The 23,569-nt window shown below is 37.5% G+C and overlaps 1 protein-coding gene across 1 annotated transcript; it reads right to left on the reverse strand.

Moving 5' to 3' along the window:
* Positions 1-22,058: 22,058 nt before the first annotated feature.
* Positions 22,059-23,344, reverse strand: LOC133821985 (uncharacterized protein At4g22758-like). The gene is made up of 2 exons (XM_062254172.1): positions 22,619-23,344; positions 22,059-22,480 (listed from the first exon to the last, which is right to left on the reverse strand). Exons 1-2 carry the CDS (start codon positions 22,848-22,850, stop codon positions 22,281-22,283), a joined length of 432 nt encoding a protein of 143 aa, XP_062110156.1. The 5' UTR covers positions 22,851-23,344; the 3' UTR covers positions 22,059-22,280.
* Between the last annotated feature and the right edge of the window lie 225 nt (positions 23,345-23,569).

Consider the following 23,569-nt stretch of genomic DNA (forward strand, 5'->3'; position numbering starts at 1 on the left):
TGTGAAATATCCAAATATGTAACATATTTGGTGTTACAAATTCAATCATTTGTAACTTCCAAATATTACCCATTATTGTGTAGATTTGTTGTTCCACAATATTGAGATGAATTTCTTAAAGCCATATGTGAAATGGCTGATAGAGATGTGATTTTAACTCTCATAATGTGTATGAAAGTTACAAAATCAAGTGGGAATGAATTTGGAACATTTTGGCAAGTTTGGAAAATTGGTTGCTGAAAAAACGTCTTGGGCCGTGGCCTGAGTTTTTCAGGCCGCGGCCCAAGAGGCAAAACAGGCAAAAAACACACTGTGGGCCGCGGCTCGTGTTTTTCAGGCCGCGGCCTGAGCGGCTGACAACATTTTCCAAACTTCGGTTTGATCCAATTTTGAATGTTTCCAACAGCCAAGTAACTCCCAAATCTCTATTTTAATTGCATAAACATCTAATTGATCATTGGTAACAGCCATGGGGGTTGGTGGAATTTGAAATTCAAAGGGTGTCTCAAAACTCTATAAATAGGAGCCTAATGCTCACTTGTAAGACACAAAATTTCTATCCATTAGAGCACTTGGCTAGAAACACCTTGAGGCTTGATTATTCCAGAAAGCATTTCCAAAAATCTGTGAGAGATCGCTTAGTGCTTGAGTTAAGGGGAAATAAGCTTTTGGACAAAGGTTTTAAACCTTGTTCAAGTTGGTGATCCCAACACTCTTCACTTTGGTTGTGTGAGTGAAAGTTTCTTATTATTTTGTTCTTGTTCTTATTCTTCTTTTATTGTTCTTTTCCTATCATTCTTGTTATATTTACTTGTATCTTTGCTTAAGAGTTGTAATCTCATCTCCAACTTTCTTTTTACTACTTCTAGTTTATTTGTATATTTTTGTCAAAGAGTTGTATTTTCTATATTCTATCATCTTCTACTTCCTCTTTTATTTATTTGTATTTTCAGTCATAGAGTTGTAACTTTATTTAATCAATCAATATTTATTTGTAATATTTTGTTTAGAGTTGTAGTTATCTTACCATTTCCATTGAGGCAAATATATATTTTTCTAACACCTGTATATCTACTTATTTCATAACAAAAGCGAAGCGTTAGATGTCTTTAAGATATTTAAAGTTGAAGTAGAGAAACAATACAACCAGAAAATTAAGATAGAGATCAGATAGAGGTGGAGAATATTATGGTGGATACACTGAAGATGGATAAGCACCTGGCCCATTTGCAAAGTTTCTTCAAGAAAATAGGATTGTTGCCCAATATACCATGCCCGATACACCTTAGCAAAATGGTGTTGTAGAAAGGAGAAACCGAACATTGATGGACATGGTGCGGAATATGCTTAGCAGCAACCCTAAACTTCCTAAATCCTTGTGGACTGAAGCTCTAAAGACATCTGTGTACATATTAAATCGAGTTCTAACCAAGGTAGTCTCAAAAACTCCTTTTGAATTATGGGAAGGTTGGAAACCGAGTTTGCAACATGTACGCATTTGGGGATGCCCATCTGAAGTTAGGGTATACAATCCACAAGAAAAGAAACTGGACCCAAGGACCATAAGTGGATACTTTATTGCATACGCTGAGAGGTCTAAAGATTACAAGTTTTATTGTCCATCTCATAGCACTAGGATTGTGGAATCAGTGAATGCAAAATTTCTTGAAAATGCCTTGATTAATGGGAGTGATCAATTCAACGACTTAGGTTCTACGAAAGATCCTTCAGAACCCTCCACCTCAGGAGCAAGATTGATTGTGGTTGATAACACCCCTGCAATCCAAATGGATGTTGAACCACCACAACCAATTGTTGAAGATCCACAAGTCAATGATGAAGTTCAAATGGATCAAGCTGTTCAAGAGCTGCCTATAATTGTTGAACAACAAGTTGAACCACCTGCTCCCCAAGAGCCTGCTGGTGTAGCCTTAAGAAGATCCACTAGACATCAAAATTGGCAATACCTAGTGACTACATTGTGTATTTGCAAGAATCTGACTACAATATTGGAGCTGAAAATGATCCAGAAACGTTTTCACAAGCTATGAATAGCAAAGAATCAAAACTGTGGTATAATGCCATGAATGAAGAAATGAATTTTATGAAGAGCAACAGAGTCTGGGATCTTGTTGAGTTGCCTAATGGGGCGAGGGCTATTGGGTGTAAATGGGTCTTCAAAACAAAGGAAGACTCATTAGGAAACATTGAGAGACACAAAGCGAGACTCGTTGCTAAGGATTCACTCAAAAAGAAGGAATTGACTACACGGAGACCTTTTCTCCGGTATCTAAGAAAGATTCCCTTTGAGTTATCCTGGCATTAGTTGCCCATTTCGATTTAGAGCTGCAACAGATGGATGTGAAAACTGCCTTCCTAAGTGGTGACCTAGAGGATGAGATATACATGAAACAACCAGAAGGAATGTAGAGACTCAGAAATAAAAAAGTATTATTTAATTTTTTTTTTGTGGGTGGGACCCACCTGAGTAAAGGAGTCAGTACTCCTTTTTTTTTTTCTTTTTTCTTCTTCTTTTACCTTCTCTCTCCCCGAAACCTCTTCTTCTTCTTCTCTCTTTTCCTTTTTCTTTTCTTTCCTTTGTTTTCTCTCCAAACCAGTCACGACCACTCCAAAGTTTTGCCGTCGAAACTTTGAGGTGACTTTCCGGCGAACTTCGACCACCGTTCGATGAGTAGGTGGTATCGTTGGAATCAGCGTCGTGAGAGGATCGTCGCCCATTAAGTCATTCCGATCAACTCGTCATTTTTCTCCGGCGAGATTTTGGGTATCTTCGCCCCTTTGGAAGCATTTTCCGGCGACATCAGAGGCCATTTGGGCGAAGGAGCTGTACTTTTGTGATGTACTCATCGAGAGGATTGTTTTGATATATGCCATGCATATATTCGTCAACGTTTCCGGTACCGCCACCAACTGCTATTGTGCACTGCTTGGGTGAGGTTTCGGAACTTGAAATTTTAAATATGGTCATATTATATGCCATTGGACACGATTTTGAATAAGGAATGCTATGATGATAATCGTTTGCTCATTTGGTGCACGTAGGAAAAACATGATATAAAAATCGGACTAGATCATTCTAAGATCATCGATAAGCTTAGGAGCGTTGCTTTGGGCTCGGATTAAATTCTAAAGAGGTAAAGACTCAACTAGACTATTGGACTTATTGTACTGGTATTAAATTGCATTCAACATATTACAATTTTGATATTTATAAAATGTTTGAAAATTTGAAAACTTAACCTGCATGTTTTCTGATCTGTTCTGAGGGCACTGAGTGCCAAATATATATTTTTGTTCACTTATTTATGCAAGTTATGATTTTTGGGCTATTCAAATGTAGTTGTTATGTTGCCCAATTTTCTAAAATATAAAGGGAATATGTTTCTTTCTTTTCATGTTTACCTGCATTTGGTTATACTGATGAGAGCCATAAAGATCATGATTGGTGCACGTTGTTGTTTCACGACCTAGTCTATGTGTCATCATAGGTAGATTAGGTGTCCACTCACCTGTAGGTGTAAAGACCTAGCATTTGTATACAGGAAGTGTTCTGAGCCTCCCCCTCATGGTGGTTATTAGGTCCGGCTACCCGGTTTAGGATGCGGATTTTCTATGGTGGGTAACGGGAACTAGGGATCTAGTGGTGTAGAGTCCAAGAATTTTACTTAGCTAGTTAGATAGTAGTAGTAATAGTAATAGCTAGTTGTAGTTGTAGTATGTTTATGACTGTGGATTTTGGTTCAAGCCGAGACTTAGTTGGAAACTCCTAGCAATAGTTATGGATTTTATAAGTTTAACCTATAGTTTAAGAATATTAATTATAACATAAGGTTTGATTAATATTGCTGGTTATTAATATGATAATTATTATAACCTAAGGTTTAGGTAGACCTAATAAGAATATGACACGACACTTGTCATGAGCATGGTTATTCCTAAAGTTTAGATAGAACCAATAGGAATATGACACTTATCATATGTATGATTATTAAGGAATTATTATTTTAATGATAAAATAAGGGAAATATAAGACTTAGTCTTCACCAGAATTTGTTAGGAGCATGAAATTTGTCACAATTTTATTTATTTGAGATTTAGATAATTAAATAGATTTTTCGTAATTTTAGGGTACTGTAATTTCCGACCTATTTTTGACCCAGTTATGTTATGAATTTCAAAAAATAGTATTTCTAGAAAGTTGTAGATAATTGAATTATCTTTCTAACGGTATAAAGAGAGTCTAAATAAAAGTCCTATAGCTCCAGATAAGTTGATTTTACTGCAGGTGAGTTTAGAGTTACGAGATTTAGGGAGTTAGAAGTTAGGATTCTATTTGTTTTTATTATTTTTGTTTTAAAAATCAAGCTTTGACTCCTTAAATCTCGCTGAACAATTTGACCAAGTCCTAAGCCTTTGGCTGAAGGATATTCAAATATTTTTCAATTAAATTCATTATTTGTATTCAAAGCCAAAAAAAAGATTTTTATTCCTAGAACTCTATAAATAGGACCTAGCACCAAGCCTTTTCATTCATTCTTCAAGCATTAATCAGAACCTTCCAGGTGCTAGTGAGACTATAGAGTGATAAACACTTGGGTTGGGGTTATAAGCTTAATCATTATAAGCTTAATAAACACTTGGGAAGTAAGGTTATAGTGTATTTCAGTTTCGAGGTATAGTTCAGTCATAGAAGCATTCAAGGTATTCTTTATTCTAGTTCCTTTCTGTATTGTTCTTATAGTTTTTCTACTCAAATCTTAACTCGTATTCTCTATTCTTGGTTAGGCATCTAAGATCTTGAATGTAAGATTCTTATTGGTAAGTATTTTTTCGATGGTGTAGTTCATTCTTTTCATCCCTTTTCTTTAGTATACTCACCTCTCTATTATGGTTTTTAGGAGTGTTCCAAAATCCCGACTTTGTCCTCATCATCCCGGTATATTGGTAAGGAAAATAGGATAGTTTTATATGCTTATATGTTATGTTGATATGTTATGATAAGTTATGCTATAGTATGTTATGTTATGTTTTCTTATGTTTCATGGTTATGATTTACCCTACCTCAGATATTAGACAGGGGACGTAGATGGGTTATCATAAACCTACCATGTGATCTAACCTACCTCAGATTTTAGAAAGGGGATGTAGATGGTTTATTACATATTTTAATGGCCATTAATAGTATAGTCTTATATGATGTACGTCTTTATAGATATATGTTATATGTTTATAGCTTATAGTTATGTGTATGATTATGTTTCATGCTTGTAGTAGATTTTCCTTGCTGGGCATTAGGCTCATTCCTTTATGTTTTATATGTGCAAGAAAATAGTTATGGCGGCGGAAAGATTCTTGGCAGCTTGGGGATGTGTATTGAGGCAGGATGGAATTGATGGACTGAGCGTTCGATTAGAGGATGAAGTTTTTTTTTTAGTCTTTTAGTTATGATTTCTATGTATTATTTTTCCGAACTTAATTTTGTAACCAATTTATTTAAGTTATGTTTTGTTTTATTTTCAAAACAATGGGATCCCATATCCTAAATGATTTTTTTATGTATTTAACATTTACTTTACAATTTTTAAATAAAGTTATGGTTATTTCATATGTACGTTTTTTTAAGATTAGTATAGTAGTCATTAATGGTCCAAAGTCTAGAATAGTTGGGTCGTTACAGTTGGTATCAGAGAAACGGTCCATTTCCATGAAGTTCTCCTTGATACACACACTCAAGCTCCGAATCTAACCGCCAATGTAAGTGATTATGTTATAGTTGTTATGATTATGTAATCCTTTACCAACTCCAACCATCGCCTCTGACGCATGTTCAAATCTTTCTGAGTAAAGAAATACTTTAAACTCTTATGATAGTGTATGTCTCGCACCTTTCGCCATACAGGTAATGTCTCCAAACCTTAAGTGCGAATACCATTGCAGCCAACTCTAGATCATGCGTGGGAAATCTCTGCTCGTACTCTTTTAACTGCCTTGATGCATAAGCTATTACCTTCCCAGCTTGCATCAACACACATCCCAAACCCTGTCTGGAAGCATCACAATAAACCACGAACTTCTCATTGTCTGTCGGCAGGCTCAACACTGGTGCAGTAATCAACCGTCGCTTTAACTCCTTGAAACTGTTCTCACACCGATCTGTCCACACATACTTGGTTTTCTTTCTTGTCAACTCTGTCAATGGAGTAGCAATTCTGGAGAACCCCTCTACAAACCGCCGGTAGTACCTCGCCAATTCGAGAAAACTTCTGACTTCAGGAACACTGCTCGGTCTAGGCCAATCTCTCACTGCCGCTATCTTACTTGGGTCTACCAGTATCCCCTTCTTACTAACGATGTGGCCCAGGAATGTAACTTGCGGTAACCAGAACTCGCACTTGCTAAACTTAGCATATAACTTATGCTCTCTCAGCCGCTGCAACACCAGGCGCAGATGATGCTCATGCTCTGTCTCTGACTGGGAGTATACTAGTATATCATCGATAAATACAATCACTAACTTATCCATGTAGTCCTTGAAAATTTTATTCATCATATCCATGAAAGCTGATGGGGCATTGGTTAATCCAAAGGACATAACCAGAAATTCATAATGGTCGTACCTTGTCCGAAAAGCGGTCTTCGGTATGTCCTCCTCTTTAATCCTCAACTGATGATAGCCTGATCGAAGATCGATCTTTAAAAACACCGTTCTCCCCTGTAGCTGATCAAATAAATCATTAATCCTAGGCAGTGGATACTTATTCTTAATGGTCAGCTTATTCAACTCACTGTAATCAATGCACATCCTAAGCGACCCATCCTTCTTCTTAACAAATAGCACTGGAGCACCCCATGGCGAGAAGCTCGGTCTGATGAACCCCAAATCCAATAACTCCTGTAACTGAATCTTCAATTATTTTAACTATGCCAGAGCCATTCTATAGGCTGCCCTGGACACTGGCTCTGCCCCCGACGCCAACTCTATGACAAATTCGATCTCCCGCTGTGGCGGCAACCTCGGCAAATCCGCTGGGAATAAGTCTGGAAACTCACATACCAATCTGGTTTCATTTGGTCGCATTGTCACCACCTTGGAGGTATCTACAACACTCGCTAGGAATCCTATGCAACCTTCCTGCATCAAGTCTCTAGCCTTCAGTGCCGAAATCATAGGCACTCGAGGTCCATTCACCGTCCCCACCAACACAAAAGGCACCTCACCTTCTGGTTCAAAAGTCTCCATACGCCGCTTGCAATCAATCGTTGCTCCATACCTCGTTAACCAATCCATCCCTAATATCATATCAAAGTCATCCATGTCTAATTCAACCAGATCAATAAACAATTCCCTACCATCTATCTCTACTGGTAATGCTCTAACCCATCTCCTAGAGACTACTAGTTCTCCTCTTGGTAACAAAGTCTGAAAACCCCTAGCATACACAATACTAGGTCTACAAAGCTGGTCTATCAACCTAGCAGACACAAATGAGTGGGTAGCCCCCGAATCAATCAATGCAGTATACAAAGAACCAGCACTAGAAATCTGACCTGTCACAACTGAGGGACTAGCCTCCGCCTCAGTCTAAGTCAAAGCCAATACCCTGGCGGGAGCGAGACTATCTCCCTACTTTGGCTCTTCTTTCTTAGCTTGTGGGAAGTCTTTCTTAAGATGGTTGGCACTCCCACAGGTAAAACATGCCATAATCTGGCACTCACCCTGATGTCGTCGCCTGCACCGAGGACACACTGGAAAACTCATCCAGTTGTCACCTCCGCCCTGACGGCCACCAATAGAACCTCGCACCCTCCTATCAGAACTAGGAGGAACAAATGAATCCGGAACCCTTCGTTTCTGCTCACTGGGGCCACTGCCCCGACTAGACCCAACAAAAGGAGGCACCGTTCTCCTGGCATCACGCCTAACATCGCTGTCCTTCCATATCTGATCCTCAGCCCTCTCTGCAGTAAGGGTCTTATCCACTGCTTGAGCATAAGTAGTGGTCTCTGGAATAAACGTAATATTCACATCACAGGCGATCATCACATTCAACCCCCGTATAAATATATCTCTCCTGGCCGCATCCGTCGGCACTAAGTCTGGCACAAACTTTGCCAGCCTGTCAAATCTCAGGGCATACTCAGTAATTGATAACCTGTTCTGAGTCAGGTTGATAAACTCATCAACCTTCGCAACTTGAGCTGCTATGCTGTAGTATTTCTCATTAAAGATACTCTTAAATTCTTCCCAAGTCATGACTGTAACATTTCTCCGCTGACTCACTACATCCCACCAGATGTGGGCATCTTCTCTGAGCATGTAGCTAGCACAAGCTACCCTTTCATTTCCTTCGACCCTCATGAAATCTAAGATCAAGGAAATCATATTCATCCACTGATCGGCCCGCAGTGGGTCTGATCCACCCTCAAAGGTAGGAGGTTGCTGCTTCCTGAATCTTTCATACAAAGGTTCCCACCTGTTTTCAACCACAGGCTGAACCGGCACTGGCGCCACATTCTGCTGTATCGGTAACCCTGTAACCTGTGGAGGGGCCTGTTGCCTCATCTAGCGAAGTTCTTCCTCTGTTCGCTGCAATCTAGCCTCCATTTCGGCTAATATCTATTGCCAGTTTTGTGGGGCAGGTGGAGGGTCCTGACCCTGATTGTCATCCTCGGCCCGACTGCCGCGGAGTCTAGATGATTGCCGAGGCATTACAACTATATGCCTGCAATCAATGACACCGCTCATCAGGCATGATAACAAGATCCAATTCCACCTCCCAATCTCAACAACAAACCAAGATCAACCATCCAAATAACATACAGATATGATATAGCACACAACGGGCCTTGCCCTGGCATCATGCATATGTTATTTCATTCATCATGCTCTCTATAAACTAAGCAGGCAACAAAAGGCATTCAAACACATATTCAAGTATATTAATCAACCATACCAATCAACCATGAGTCGAGCTTTTCAATGACAGCGTGCGTACATGTTTGGTCAATTTCCAGAACCAATAAACCTTGGCTCGCTCTGATACCAAGTTGTAACGCCCTACTACCTTAGAGCCGTTACTAAGTGTGTTTAAAATGTGCAATTAACTCGCTAAACGAGGTTTTTAGAACAAAAGTGTGATTAAACAGAAAGTCAAGGCTGTAATCTTTAAAAGTACTCTATCTCATTAAAAGTTCCAAGAGTTTAACATTTGGGATCCCAAAATATGGTTTGTAAAATATTTACAATTCAAAATAGGTTAAAAGATGACTAATTATCAAAACATAGTTTAATACAGCCATTTCTCAAAATGCCCCCAACCCAACCAAAGCAGTCGGGCAGGCCAAACATGTACGCACTGCCCCCACGCTCTCTATTCTCATGGCTGGTAGACTTTCTCCTTGCCCTTACCTGCGACACAGAGCACCTGTGAGCCGAAGCCCAGCAAGAAAACTCATACAGCACATAACATAACCATTATGTCAGATAATCCACAGATAAACAGAAAGTCTATAGGATTTAAACACATATACGGCCATGCCGTCCCAGAAGCATTACGAAAGCCTAAGTTCTCGGTCCACACCGTAAGGATATCCCATGTATCCATTGGGGTCTCACCCTAACCACAAGCACTCCATGTGCTAAGTGATATTCCCGGCCCCACTGCCGTTCTCGACTCCTTTGCCGTTCATTCTACTATATCCATACATATAGCATACTTAAACAACATTCAAGCATATAATAATTCAATCAAAGCTACACCCTAACAATAATGCAATCTAGGGTCGTGCCCTGCAACAACACTATGGGCCCATGCCCTGATCTACGGGTGCTACAATTTTCTTACCTGTATCCCGAGCTTTCCGATGCACCAAAGTTACAAGCGCAGTCCTCTATCCTGAGCCTTTCCGAAAACTTAGTCATAACACATATAAAACACTCTTTAATACTAACCAATCCAAAACCACTTCCCGGGACCAATCCCGCACTCTCGGGACCTCTAATTTCCTAAAACAATGTAACGGAGACATCCCCCGAGCCCCCGGGCAAAAGCCCTAAAAATGCAAAATTACACTCTTAGAAACTGCCTAGGGCCGCGGCACTCCCATCAAGGGCCGCGGCGCCCAGAACCCTCTCCTGATCCTGATGCATGCCTGCGCCGCGACACCAAAGAACAGGGCCGCGGCGCCTCTGCGCGAACCCAGAATTCTGGGTTTTCCCCTACATTTTCCCCGAGCCAAAACACTCCCAATTCAACCTAAACATATACCTAAACCCCAAAACCAATTTAAAACCACAAATAAACCATCTTATAACCTATAAACACCATCCACAAGTATAAACATATAATCACCTCCATAAATCACACTTTGAGTCCAAATCTCAGTAGTTCAAACCAGCAAGTTAGAAACTTAGACCAAAGCCTACAAAAACCTAAACCATGCTTCAAATTCCTTAAACCACAACAGAAATAAACCTCATAGTTGCACAAAATCCTTACCTCAAGTGAAGGATTCAACCTTAAGCTCCCTTGATTCCAGCTTCAAGCTACTACCCCCTTGACTATCCAAACTGAATTTTCCAAGCCAAACCAGCCATATTTCCTTTAAATTCCCACAATTAATCTCTGAAAATCAAACTTAAATTTAAACAAGAACGGAGCATAACTCTTACCTCTGAATAATCCTAGCTTAAACTTGATTTTGGTTGCCTCAAACCCCTTGAATTTCCTCCTAAGTTTCAAATTGCAACTCTCCTTCTTGTTTCCCACTTAAGATTTGGAGACATTACTTGTATGGCGAAAGGTGCGAGATATATACAGATCATAAAAGTTTAAAGTATTTCTTTACTCAGAAAGATTTGAATATGCGCCAAAGGCGGTGGCTAGAGTTGGTAAAGGATTACGATTGTGACGTCCTATATCATCCTGGGAAGGCTAATGTGGTGGCTGATGCATTGAGCCGGAAGGGCCCAGGACAGTTGTTTAGTTCGAGGCAAATATCAGACAGACTAGCTGAGGAGATGGCCAGAGCAGGTATAGAGTTAGTGGTTGGTAGGTTAGGCAACACTACTCTTTAGTCAACACTCCTTGAGAGGATTAAGGAAGCACAGGGAAGGGATCCCCAGCTAGTTGAACGTAGAGAGAATGTCCTAGCTGGAACGATTAAGGACTTCTCTATCTCAGAGATGGGCCTACTGAAGTACAAGGGACGGATTTGTGTTCTGGTTGATCCAGATATTCGGCGGGAGATTCTAGATGAGTCTCATACCACTCCCTACTCTTTACACCCAGGTACTACGAAGATGTACCAAGACTTGAAAGTTTTGTACTGGTGGTCAGGCATGAAGAGGGATGTGGTGGACTATGTGGCTAGGTGCTTGACTTGTCAGCAGATCAAGGCTGAACATCAGAGGCCAGCAGGGTTATTGCAGCCTCTAGGGATTCCTGAGTGGAAATGGGAGGATATTACCATGGACTTTGTGGTTGGATTGCCGAAAACCGTGGGTCAGCATGATTCGGTGTGGGTGATTGTAGAAAGGTATACTAAGTCCGTCCACTTTTTACCTGTGAGAACAACTTATACTGTGGAGCAGTATGCTGAGCTTTATGTGAAGGAAATTGTCCGACTTCATGGGGCTCTGAGGTCGATAGTATCCGACAGAGACCCCACCTTCACCTCCAAGTTCTGGGAGAGCCTGCAGAAGGCAATGGGCACACAGCTACGGTTCAGTACCGCTTATCATCCTTAGATAGATGGGCAGTCTGAGCGGACGATTCAGATACTGGAAGATATGCTACGGGCATGTGTGTTGGACTTTGGGGGTTCTTGGAGTAAGTATCTCCAATTGATTGAGTTCTCGTACAATAATAGCTATCAGGCGACTATCGGAGTGGCTCTGTATGAGATGCTGTATGGGAGAAAGTGCAGGTCACCGATACACTGGGATAAGACAGGTGAGAGAAGATAACTAGGTCCAGAGATGGTACAAAGGGCCAACGAGGCAATTGAGAAGATTAGAGCTTGTATGCTCGCCTCCCAGAGTCTCCAGAAGAGTTACTCAGATCTGAGGCGCAGGAGTGTAGAGTTTCAGGTCGGCGATCATGTATTCCTCAGGGTTTCACCCCTGAGAGGAGTAAAACGATTCGGTGTTCGGGGCAAGCTGAGTCCCAGGTTTGTTGGCCCCTTTGAGGTTCTGGAACGAGTTGGTGAGGTAGCTTACAGATTAGCAATGCCTCCACCTTTGTCAGGGGTCCATGATGTGTTCCACGTATCCATGCTACGGAAATATGTATCAGATACTACTCATGTGCTAAGTTACGAGAACTTGGAGTTGGATCAGGATTTATCATACGAGGAGAAGCCTGTTCAGATCCTTGACAGAAAGGATAAAGTCTTGCGGAGCAAGACCATCGCCTTGGTTAAAGTGCTGTGGAGAAACAACAAGGTTGAAGAGGCGACGTGGGAGCTTGAGTCTGATATGCGGGAGCGGCATCCCGAGTTGTTCAGGTAATTTCGAGAACGAAATTCTAGTAAGGAGGGGATAATTGTAACACCCCAAGTTGCTAATAAGGTTTAGGACCTTGATTAGCGTGCCTGGAGGGAAATAAGTGAATTAACATGATAATATATGAATTTGAATGAACATGTGATTAGATTGCATGTTTAGGTGGTATAAATATGCATGTGGGCCCCGTTTGTATGTTAGGGGTAAATTGGTAATTTTAGCCCGTTGAGGGCATATATGTGATAATTGTATTATGTGATTTGCACCACATGAGTGTGGTGATATTAATGTGATGCACGTGCCGAGACGGTCCTAGGGAGCTAGTTAACTTAAAAGTCACAACGGGATTAAATACCTGGCTCGGGAGGAGCCTAGGGTTATTTTGGGAATTTTGTACCTTGGTTTGTGAGCTAATGGTTAATGGTGATTTAGTAACTTGAGTGACCATTAGTAACCATTAAGAGTGACCGATTTTAGGTGAGGAAAGTGGTAGATTTGTAAGGAATGTGAAATGTCTAGGATGTCCTTGAGGTTTAGTTAGAAGGGGAGTTAGAAGGAAGGGCAAGATGGTCTTTTGGCAGGAATTTAGATCACTTCAGCTAAGGAACATATCATTCACGTTTTTCTCACCTAGACAACTCAGTTTATGCTGAAAGTAAAGGAGAGCTAAAGGCAGAAAGGAAGAGAGGAAGGGAGTTGGGAATTTTGGGACGTAGGGAAGGAATCGAGGTGGTTTGAAGCAATTAAAGCCAAGCAGAAGTCAAGATTGTTTAGAGGTAAGTTTTATCTCTGAAATTTCTGTGTTTTAGCAAGTTTTTATAGAATTTAGGTTGGAATTGAAAGATGGTTTGTGGCTGGTTTGTTTGGGAATTCAGCTTGTGAAATCAGAGGGCTTAGCTTGAAGCTGGAATCAAGGGAGCTTAAGGTTGAATTCTCCACTTGAGGTAAGGATTCTGTGCAAATATGAGGTTTGTCTCTGTTATGGTTTAAGGAATTTGAAGTATGGTTTAGGTTTTTGTAGGCTTTGGTCTAAGTTTCTAACTTACTGGTTTAAACTACTGAGATTTGGAATCAAAGTGTGATTTATGGAAGTGATTATGTGTTTATACTTGTGGATGGTGTTTATAGGTTGTTAGATGGTTTATTTGTGGTTTTAAATTGGTTTTGGGGTTTAGGTATGTGTTTAGGTTGAATTGGGAGTGTTTTAGCTCGGGGAAAATGCAGGGGAAAACCCAGAATTCTGGGTTCGCGAAGGGGCGCCGCGGCGCGAGGCTGCATAACTCTCTGACTTGCTGGGCGCCGCGGCCCTCAAGGGTAGCGCTGCGGCGCTAGGCTATTTTCAGGGCATGGAATTTTTTATTTTTGGGCATTTGTTCTGAGGGCTCGGGGGATGTTTCCGATGCATTATTTTAGGAATTTGGGGATCCCGAGAGTATGGGATTGGTCCCGGGAGGTGGTTTTGGATCGGTTAGTATTAAAGGGTGTTTTGTATGTGTTGTGAATAGGTCTTCGGAGAGGCTCGGGATAGAGGACCGTGCTCGTGACCTTGGTGCATTGTGAAGCTCGGGATACAGGTAAGAAAATTGTAGCACTCGTAGATCAGGGCATGGGCCCATAGTGTTGTTGCAGGGCACGACCCTAGATTGCATTATTGTTAGGGTGTAGCTTTGATTGAATTATTATATGCTTGAATGCTGTTTAAGTATGTTATATGTGTGGATATAGTAGAATGAACGACAAAGGAGCCGAGAATGGCAAGGGCCGAGAACGGCAGTGGGGCCGGGAATATCACTTAGCACATGGAGTGCTTATGGTTAGGGTGAGACCCCAATGGGTACATGGGATATCCTTACGGTGTCGACCGAGAACCCAGGCTTTGGTAACGCTTCTGGGACGACATGGCCGTACATGTGTTTAAATCTTATAGACTATCTGTTTATCTGTGGATTATCTAACATAATGGTTATATGTCATGCGTATGTTATGTTCTGTATGAGTTTTCTTGCTGGGCTTCGGCTCACGGGTGCTCTGTGTTGCAAGTAAAGGCAATGAGAAAGTCAACCAGCCATGAGCACGGAGAGCGTGTGGGTGGCGCGTACATGTTTGGCCTGCTTGACTGCTTTGGTTGGGGGCATTTTGAGAAATGACTGTATTAAACTATGTTTTTGATAATTAGTCGTCTGTAAACCTATTTTGAATTGTAAATATTTTACAAACCTCATTTTGGGATCCCGAATGTTAAACTCTTGGAACTTTTAATGGAATGGAGTACTTTTAAAGATTATAGCCTTGACTTTCTGTTCAATCACACTTTTGTTCCAAAAACCTCGCTTAGCGAGTTAATTGCACATTTTAAACTCACTTATTAATGGCTCTAAGGTAGTAGGGCGTTACAACCCAAGTTATGGATATTACAAATCTGCCACGGCCTAGGGCTCGGGTCATGACAAGGATTCTCCTCTAGTGATGGTGAGCATTTGCTGTGCAAGCTTAAGAAGTCCATCTATGGTTTAAAACAAGCGTCCCGCCAATGGTATTTAAAATTCCATGATGTCATCTCTTCCTTTGGATTTGAAGAGAATGTCATGGATCAATGTATATACCAGAAGGTCAGTGGGAGTAAGATTTGTTTTCTTGTTTTATATGTGGATGATATTCTTCTTGCAACCAATGATAAGGGCATGCTACATGAGGTGAAACAATTTCTCTCAAAGAACTTTGAGATGAAGGATATGGGTGATGCGTCTTATGTCATTGGCATTAAGATCCATCGAGATAGATTCAAATGTATCTTAGGTCTATCTCAAGAAACCTACATTAACAAAGTCTTATAGAGAATTCGGATGAAAGAATGTTCACCAAGTGTTGCTCTTATCGTTAAGGGTGATAAATTAAATTTGAGCCAGTGTCCGAAGAATGATTTTGAAAAGGAAGAAATGAAGAACATCTCATATGCTTCTGCTGTTGGAAGCTTGATGTATGCTCAGGTGTGCACAAGACCCAACATTGCATTTGTTGTCGGAATGTTAGGAAGATTTCAGAGTAACCCGGGGTTAGACCACTAGAAAGCTGCAAAGAAAGTTATGAGGTATCTTCAGAGTACTAAGGATTACAAACTCATGTTTAGACGAACCGACAACCTAGAAGTAGCTGGCTACTCAGATTCAGACTTTGCTGGTTGTACTGATTCACGTAAATCAACCTCTGGTTATGTGTTTATGTTTGCCGGTGGAGCTATATCATGGAGGAGTAACAAACAAACCTTGACTGCTACTTATACTATGGAAGTCGAGTTCGTTTCGTGTTTTGAGGCTACATCGCATGGTGTATGGCTAAAGAGTTTCATTTCAGGCCTTAGAGTTGTAGATCCCATATCTAGGCCATTGAGAATGTTCTGCGACAATTCAGCTGCTGTATTCATGGCTAAGAACAACAAAAGTGGTAGCCGAAGCAAGCACATCGACATCAAGTACTTAGCCGTAAGAGAACGTGTTAAAGAAAATAAAGTGGTCATTCAACACATTAGCACTGAATTGATGATTACTGATCATATTACGAAAGTCTTGCCACCTCATAAATTCAAGGATCATGTAGTGAACATGGGACTTGGTTCCCTTATGTAAATTTATTGTACAAACTGAAGTTATTATCAATGAAACTCTTATTTTTGATGTTTTCTCATATTTATGCGCATTTTAATTTTTTTTTAGAAAATTTTATAGGACCTGAATAAACATAGAGTTTATTGACATAGCCACATAAATTACATTGCTATGTAATAAATATATTGTAATACATGGAAGATAATACTCGTCATAAAAAGAGGACCTATCGCCATGATTCATGTGTTTATTATCTAAAAGTGATAATTGTCGGGCTTAAGTAATACATTAATTTAAATGCTGACCAAGTGGAAGAATGTTATAATATTTATTTAAATGGTATATAAAATCAATTTGTTATAATTAATTGATTTAATATATCAAACTCAATATTTTATTTATTGACAAAATATTCTAATTAATGGTCAACATTATTTGTTACCTGATTTTGTTTGTTACCCAATTTTGCATATCCCAATTGATTGAGAGAATATCTCAATCTGTGACAGAGACTTTGATGGTATGTCTCACTCTATAAATATAGAGTACCAGTCTCCAAGCTCACTGCTCATTCTGACTATCAGTAACTCCATCTAAAAGAGTTAGTGAAAGTTTGGAAGTCTGTGTACTCGTTCTAATTTCTGTTTCTTTTTCTTTTGTAGATCTAAAACTTTTATATCGAGGTTCACCAAATCCATGACTGGAGGTATACAATTTTGATCCTCTTTTTGTATATGTTTAATTTATATATTAATTCCGCCTACATATATAAGATTGTTCATATGCCTATATTTTATTTTAATCTAACAAGTAAGTGAAGAAAAGAATTAAGTAGTTTATTAATTTGTAATCTTAGTCATTTCTTTCTAATTTTGGCCAACAACGATAGAAGAACCAACTAATAGTGATGGAGCCACCAAATTTATTTATATTTTTTGATAGACCAAAGGGTACTTTTCAGAAAAATTTCATTGGTATGTTTTTGAAACTTTAACATTATATTAATGGGGATTCTATTGTAGGTGCTTCAAAAAGAGTACAACCGGTTTTCGGTACAATTTTTGTTATGATCGTGTATATTGTAGTTATTTAGAGCGTACTGTATATTTTTATAAAATTCTGAATAATTTACAGTGCCGAAAATTAGGTTAAAACATATTGTTTTCCACGCACATAAAAAAATTAGTCACGCGTGTAATAACCTGTTTTGAACCTAGTTTTCGGCACTGTAAATTATTCAGAATTTTCTGAAAATTTGCAAGAAGCTCTAAATAACTACAATATACACGATCATAAAAAAAATTGTGCCGAAAATTATTCACGGATCGGAAATACACAAAAACCCTACCGGTATTGCTTTTTTTAAAATCGCTCCAACAAATTTTCTCTATATTAACCAAAATAATGATATATATATATTTAAATAAAAATGGAAATTGGGAGATGGAGTGGTGAGTGGTGAGTGAGCAATGCAGTAAACACGTGTGAGAGTGAGACCCCTTGAGAATATGTCGTACATATACTGAATCAGAATCAGTGAGTCACATGGGATAGGATGGGATAGGAGAGAGAGAGAGAGAGTACAAACCCAAAGAGATCCACCCTTGATACGGACTACGTGCCAACAATGCCACGACAAACTCATATTAGTGTGACCACATGTTGATGCATGGACCATTTTTGTAACATCACCAACATTTGAGATCACTTAATTATAACTAAGATTTATAAAAAGCATGTACGAGATTACGAAAATATTAGGATTTGTAGTACTTTAGCTTAATTTAATTTTGATCTATTAGTTCGGTTTACTTATTTATAGGTTCATAGGTGAATTGAAATAGCTATTGTATACTTATTCATTAAATAAAAATTTTATATTTTTTTTTACTCTGTATTTTGTTTCATTACTTAGTTTGACACTGTATTTTAATTAATTATTTTTTGGACCCTGTATTTTGTAAAATAGTTCAAATAGTTTCATAAATCTGATTTTAATGAACACAAAATTAGATTTAACAATACAATAGGCATAATAGTTATGTTTTTTTTTCTGAGTTGTTAGTTTGGTGAATTATTTGTGATTTTAATTCAAATTTTTTTGATCAAAATCGAATTCAGAGGTCTATTTAAATAATTTTACAAAACACAATATCGAAATAGTAATTTATCAAAAAACAGGGTCCAATAATAGTACCCCTAAATAAAATATTACAATATTAAATGAAAATATTTACATTTTGTGTTATTAACACTATTTTGAACGTTTCAAACCGTTGGTAGCTTGGCCTAGTTGCAATTAGTATGTTACCTATTCGATGAAATGAGCAAGTGACACTTTCTCAAAAGATAAAGTCTCAATGTTGCCGGCATGCTTCTTTGAGATTAGTGAAGTTGTTCTCACTTCTTCGAACACCTTTTAGCGTCTTGATTATACAAGCATATTTTACTCAAATATGAAGAGGTTGATTTTTTTAAAATAAATTTTTCTTTCTGTACACAGATAAAAAAGACTCACATGTAACTAACTGTTTATACTATATTTTCAGCACTGAAAAATTATTAAGAATTTTTCGAAATCTAGTGAGATATTTGTTATAATTACAATGTACACCATCATATAAAAATATTTTTGTTATAATTTATCTAAGTGCCGAAAACAGAAACGACCCTATTAGTAAAAACAAAAATAGTACTCCTACTATAAAATTCTCCAATGTATAAATATAGCATTAATTTGTAAGGGTTTGTATTATTAATTGACTGTGTGAAAATAAAATAAGATAAAAAGGTGCATGTAGTCTGGTTTTGGTAATGGTAGGGTCGCAATAATAATAATAATAATTAATGAGATTTTAGTTGTGTAGTTCATATTATTATATGTAAACATGGAAAGTAAGATGATCTGATTCTGAAGCAATTTCAAGTATCAATTTTGATGGAAACGAATCAAAGAACAACACCAGTATTAATACAAGAGAGAGAATAAAAAGGTATAACTACATATACAAGTAATAGAATTGTATATGATGAAATATTATTGAAACCATAAAATGGTGCTAATAGGTAAGAAAAAATACCTAATAACCAAATCATGGGAATATTTGAGAAGACAAGGAGTTTTATTCAAATCGTGTAGTGCATTTCTATTATTAATAAGTAGACTATACGTAAACTGCTGCACCAAACTGTACTTAATTAATAAATTATTTATGGACTACACGTGGCTATTAAAAAAATAATGTTTTTATTATGAAACAAAAAAAAATTCTCCAATATTTAAAATAATTTTAAAAAATATATTTAAGAAATAAAATAAACTGTTGCGCTGTTAACCTGTGTTGAATTCTCAAGAGTAGACTATTTGGCATATCAAATGGAAAATGACAAACAGATTCTGTGCTTTGGTGATATTCCTTTTCTTAACTTTCTAGCTCTACGTAACATGTTGGCTTGTTCAATTTCAAAAGGGTTTCCTATAGAATATTCCAATGGGATCAAGCAGTCTTAATTTCAAACTTTAGGCTCAAATTTCCCATTAATGAAATGCCCTACAAATAATACATGTGTCTATTATATGATAATATAGAAGTTAATATACAGTGTTGTCATTGTCACACATGCATGATAATTGACTTTCTTCCAGAATTAATAGTTGCATTCTTCCATTCATGAAGTTTAAAATATATTTTTCATTTTTTTTTATCTATACAAAGAAAATTGCTTTAAAAAAAAAATCAAAAGGGCACTTGCTGAATTTGATAAACTAATCATTTACTATAAGAACTTTTTGGAGTCTGAGTTTTGATCAGCATATATACAACAAAAAAAATGGTAGGGTTGTTGTTGAAGAACATGATATAACTGAAAATTTCAAGATGAGATATCATGATAGGCCCAATAGTTTGAGCATGAGACCCCATGTGATTAATAGATAAGTACTTTGGAAACTTTTTGTCCACAGATATTTTTATCAACTTTTTAAGATATCAAAATTTGAAAATATTCGTTAAATATTTTATAATTTTAAAACATGATTTGGAAATAATAATAATGTTTGTTTAAACTTTGATTGGTTAGTTCTTTTCTAAAGTAAACTAAGATTAAATATTTAATAAAAAAAAGAAGAATCAAATTTTTCATTTTTTTTAATGAAGGATTGGGTTATATATTTTTCTAAAAGTGGATGTTTATAATTTTTTTTTTTTAAAATAAGGCAGAGAAATCAATTAAGTATTTTAGTGGTGTCACATATTTAATTTATAAAATTATTTTAAACAAATACTCAGCTGATTAACCCAAAAACATTGGTGGAAACTAAGAATTTATTCTTAGTAAAATATTTTTCTCTGATTTTCTATGAATAAGAGTAACAAAGAACTTTTAATTAATAGATAAGTGAGCGGTTTTCTTCTGTCCTTAATTCCTTCATTAATAATCTAAGGGCTTATTAAATTATACTTAGGTAATCTGCATTTTCAAAGAATGTACTTAATTCGTATTTAAATAATTGCAAGCTTTGAAAAAAAAAAAGATTAAAGTTTTTGCTTTTTTAAATGTCACAATTTTGTTGGAGAAGGCGTAACTGGTGCCTTAGTCTTGGGACTATGATTTCAAATATAAGATTCCCCTAGCATTCACACACCCAAATTATTATTATTATTATTAATTACTTTTAACTATTAAGTATGTAACATACCCCACTTTTATGTCTTATTGCTAACTTCATAGCCTACATTAAGCCAAGATTAGCTCAACTCAAAAAAGTTCATAACTTTACCAAATCTTAATCAATAACTAAATCACATAATGAAAGTTCAAAATAATTTAGTATAGCGACTCTGGCTCAAAATTGCACACTTTTTCTATAGTGAAAAGATAGACATGAATAACATCCTTATAAATGTTACCAAAAATTGATAGTTAGCAAATTTTGTAACTTTGTGTGAACACACATAATTTGGACCTATTTTATCCAACTTCGGTCCAGAACTTGCAATGTATAATGATAACATAAAGCAAGTGTCTTTAAGGAGAAAATCTCTATGTTTCCCTTGTGCACAACATAATTATGAAGTGGTTTCTATTGTTTGACAAAATCCTTTAAAATAACATGTGGAGAATGCGTAATTAATTATAACATTAAATCACGAATTAGCCACCAAAATTTGACCAAAACGACCTGTTTAAGTTTTGTTAATGAATTGACAAAATATATAGTCCAAGTCTTGGAAGGGAGGTAGGTGTTTGGTGTTTTACCACTTGGAATTAAAATATATCATCAGAGAGTCTAATGCCTGCCGAACCTGAATTAACTTCAATGAAAATTCATGTGAACTCAAATTAATATGAATAATTTAACTTTTGAAAAAGTCTATGCTTTCCTCCCACTTGGTATAAACAAATAAACATACACAACATTAAAAAGCACTTTATTGTAATACCTAATGCAGCCAAACAGTTTGAAAATATTCTGTTCAGGATATGGAGGGATGCATTATGCAGTCTTAATTTTGTTTTAAGTCATTAAGGTTTATATTTAATCAAAATCTTCCACAAAATATAATACATAAAACATCTAACAAAGACCAATTAAAGAAAGAATGATAACTACACTAATATATTAGGGAGAGTTCACCAACTTTTATTGACAAAAGTTCACATTCAATCAGATGTTGAAAAAAATCACTAACAATTAGAAAGCAACCAATTTGGAAAGTCAGTCACTAGACTCACTAGTCACTACTATGACCATTCAGATATATAAATTTAGAATATAATATCACCAAGTTTTAAAGCCTAATATAGTTTGAAAACTGATGCAATAAACTAAGGTAAGCATTTCAATGGTAGAAATGCGGTTCAGAAGTAATTGCAAACAATCTGTAAACTCTTCAGTAGGCAAAGCTTTTTCTCAGCAACAATTTGAGTATGAAGAACTTGATCACTTTTATTCTTTAAAGAAATTACATCCAGTTTCAAAAAAACCAACTAAACACAATTGGCAAAGAAATAAGAAATCAAAATAACATATTGATCATCATTATCATGAAAATCAAATAAGAACAACAATTTGACCAAATACCCAAAAAGAAAAAGGAAAAAAGAACTGACAAATCGAAATTGACATAAAGTTTCTCAATTGGTTTGATTCAATGAGAAGAAATCTTCAAGTTAAGGGATTTATTGAGCCATGACTTCCAAGTACCGTTTCCTTTGCGAGCAGCAGAAGGAACACTTTCCTTGACACTAAGCATATCGTTCTCCTCCGACCTCTTCACCGGCTGTGGCTTCTTACACAGCATGAAGTTACGAGTTCCTTGCGACCCAATTGTGTCCAGAGGACCCAGAGCTACACAAAACCACAAACACCAGTCGAACATGAAGATGGGTCGAAATTGATACCCAATTAAGTCATAATCGAATAACCAAACCAATGATCCAATGATGTATTATGTCAATCAACGAAGAAAGTTTCGAAATTGCTTACCATCAGTTCCAGCATTGGGACAGTAGAGAAGGAAGTCATTAAGATCGGAGCCAAGAATCGGAAGACGGCCTTCGCGGGCGTAGGATTTCAAGGCGGTGTCGATGACGGCAGTGACGAGTTCTTCCTCGTTAACGACGAACCGAAGAGGTCCGGCGCTACCAAGCACGGTGACGCTGATCAAGAGCCGGTTGCCCTTGCTAGTCTGGTTCTTCTTCTGCTTGTAGTGCAACATCGTGAATAATCACTCACTCACACAATTTTTTGTTTTTTTTTCCAAAAAAAAATCCCCAAAAATAAAAAAAATCCAAATCCCTAGAATGATCGACCGGAATCCACCGAAAAAACAATCGGCGACGAAACCAAAACCCAAAGAAGAGAGAAAGAGAGGGAAAAAGATAAAAGTGTAAGAAAAGAAAAAGGGAATCGAAGTGGGCGAAGGTGGCTCAGGGGTCGAGACCGAGGCAGCGGTAGTACCAGCCTTCCTTGCAGGAGCCGAAAGCGAAAGCAGAAGCGGCGGAGAAAGGGAGAAGCGCGCTCGCTCGCGATTGGTAAAGCGAGCGCATCAAATTGGTACTCCTTAAGATTTCCACCATTCACAAAAACCTAATCTCTGAGCAGCGAATGATTTCGAAGAAGGTAAAATCACAGAAGACGAACTAGAGAGAGAGAGAGAGATTCAGAGCGGAGAAAGAGAGAGCTTTGTGTTGTGGGTACTCTTTCTCTTCTTCTGGTCGGTTAGTATATAAAGCAGAGCAGCTTGAGTTGGCCTGCCTTGGGTTCGACGTAATTAAGGTCAATTTAGGGTTAGGGTTTCGTAATTTCCCCTTCTTTTTTTTTTTTATAATAATAATTGTGTTTAGAGAGAGGACAATGATATGGTTATTTAGTAATTTACTTTATATTTTATTTATGAATTTTTGGAAAATAAAACAAAATAATGAATTTTTGGAA

Source organism: Humulus lupulus, chromosome 3, assembly GCF_963169125.1.
Source record: "Humulus lupulus chromosome 3, drHumLupu1.1, whole genome shotgun sequence".
Lineage (NCBI taxonomy): Eukaryota > Viridiplantae > Streptophyta > Magnoliopsida > Rosales > Cannabaceae > Humulus > Humulus lupulus.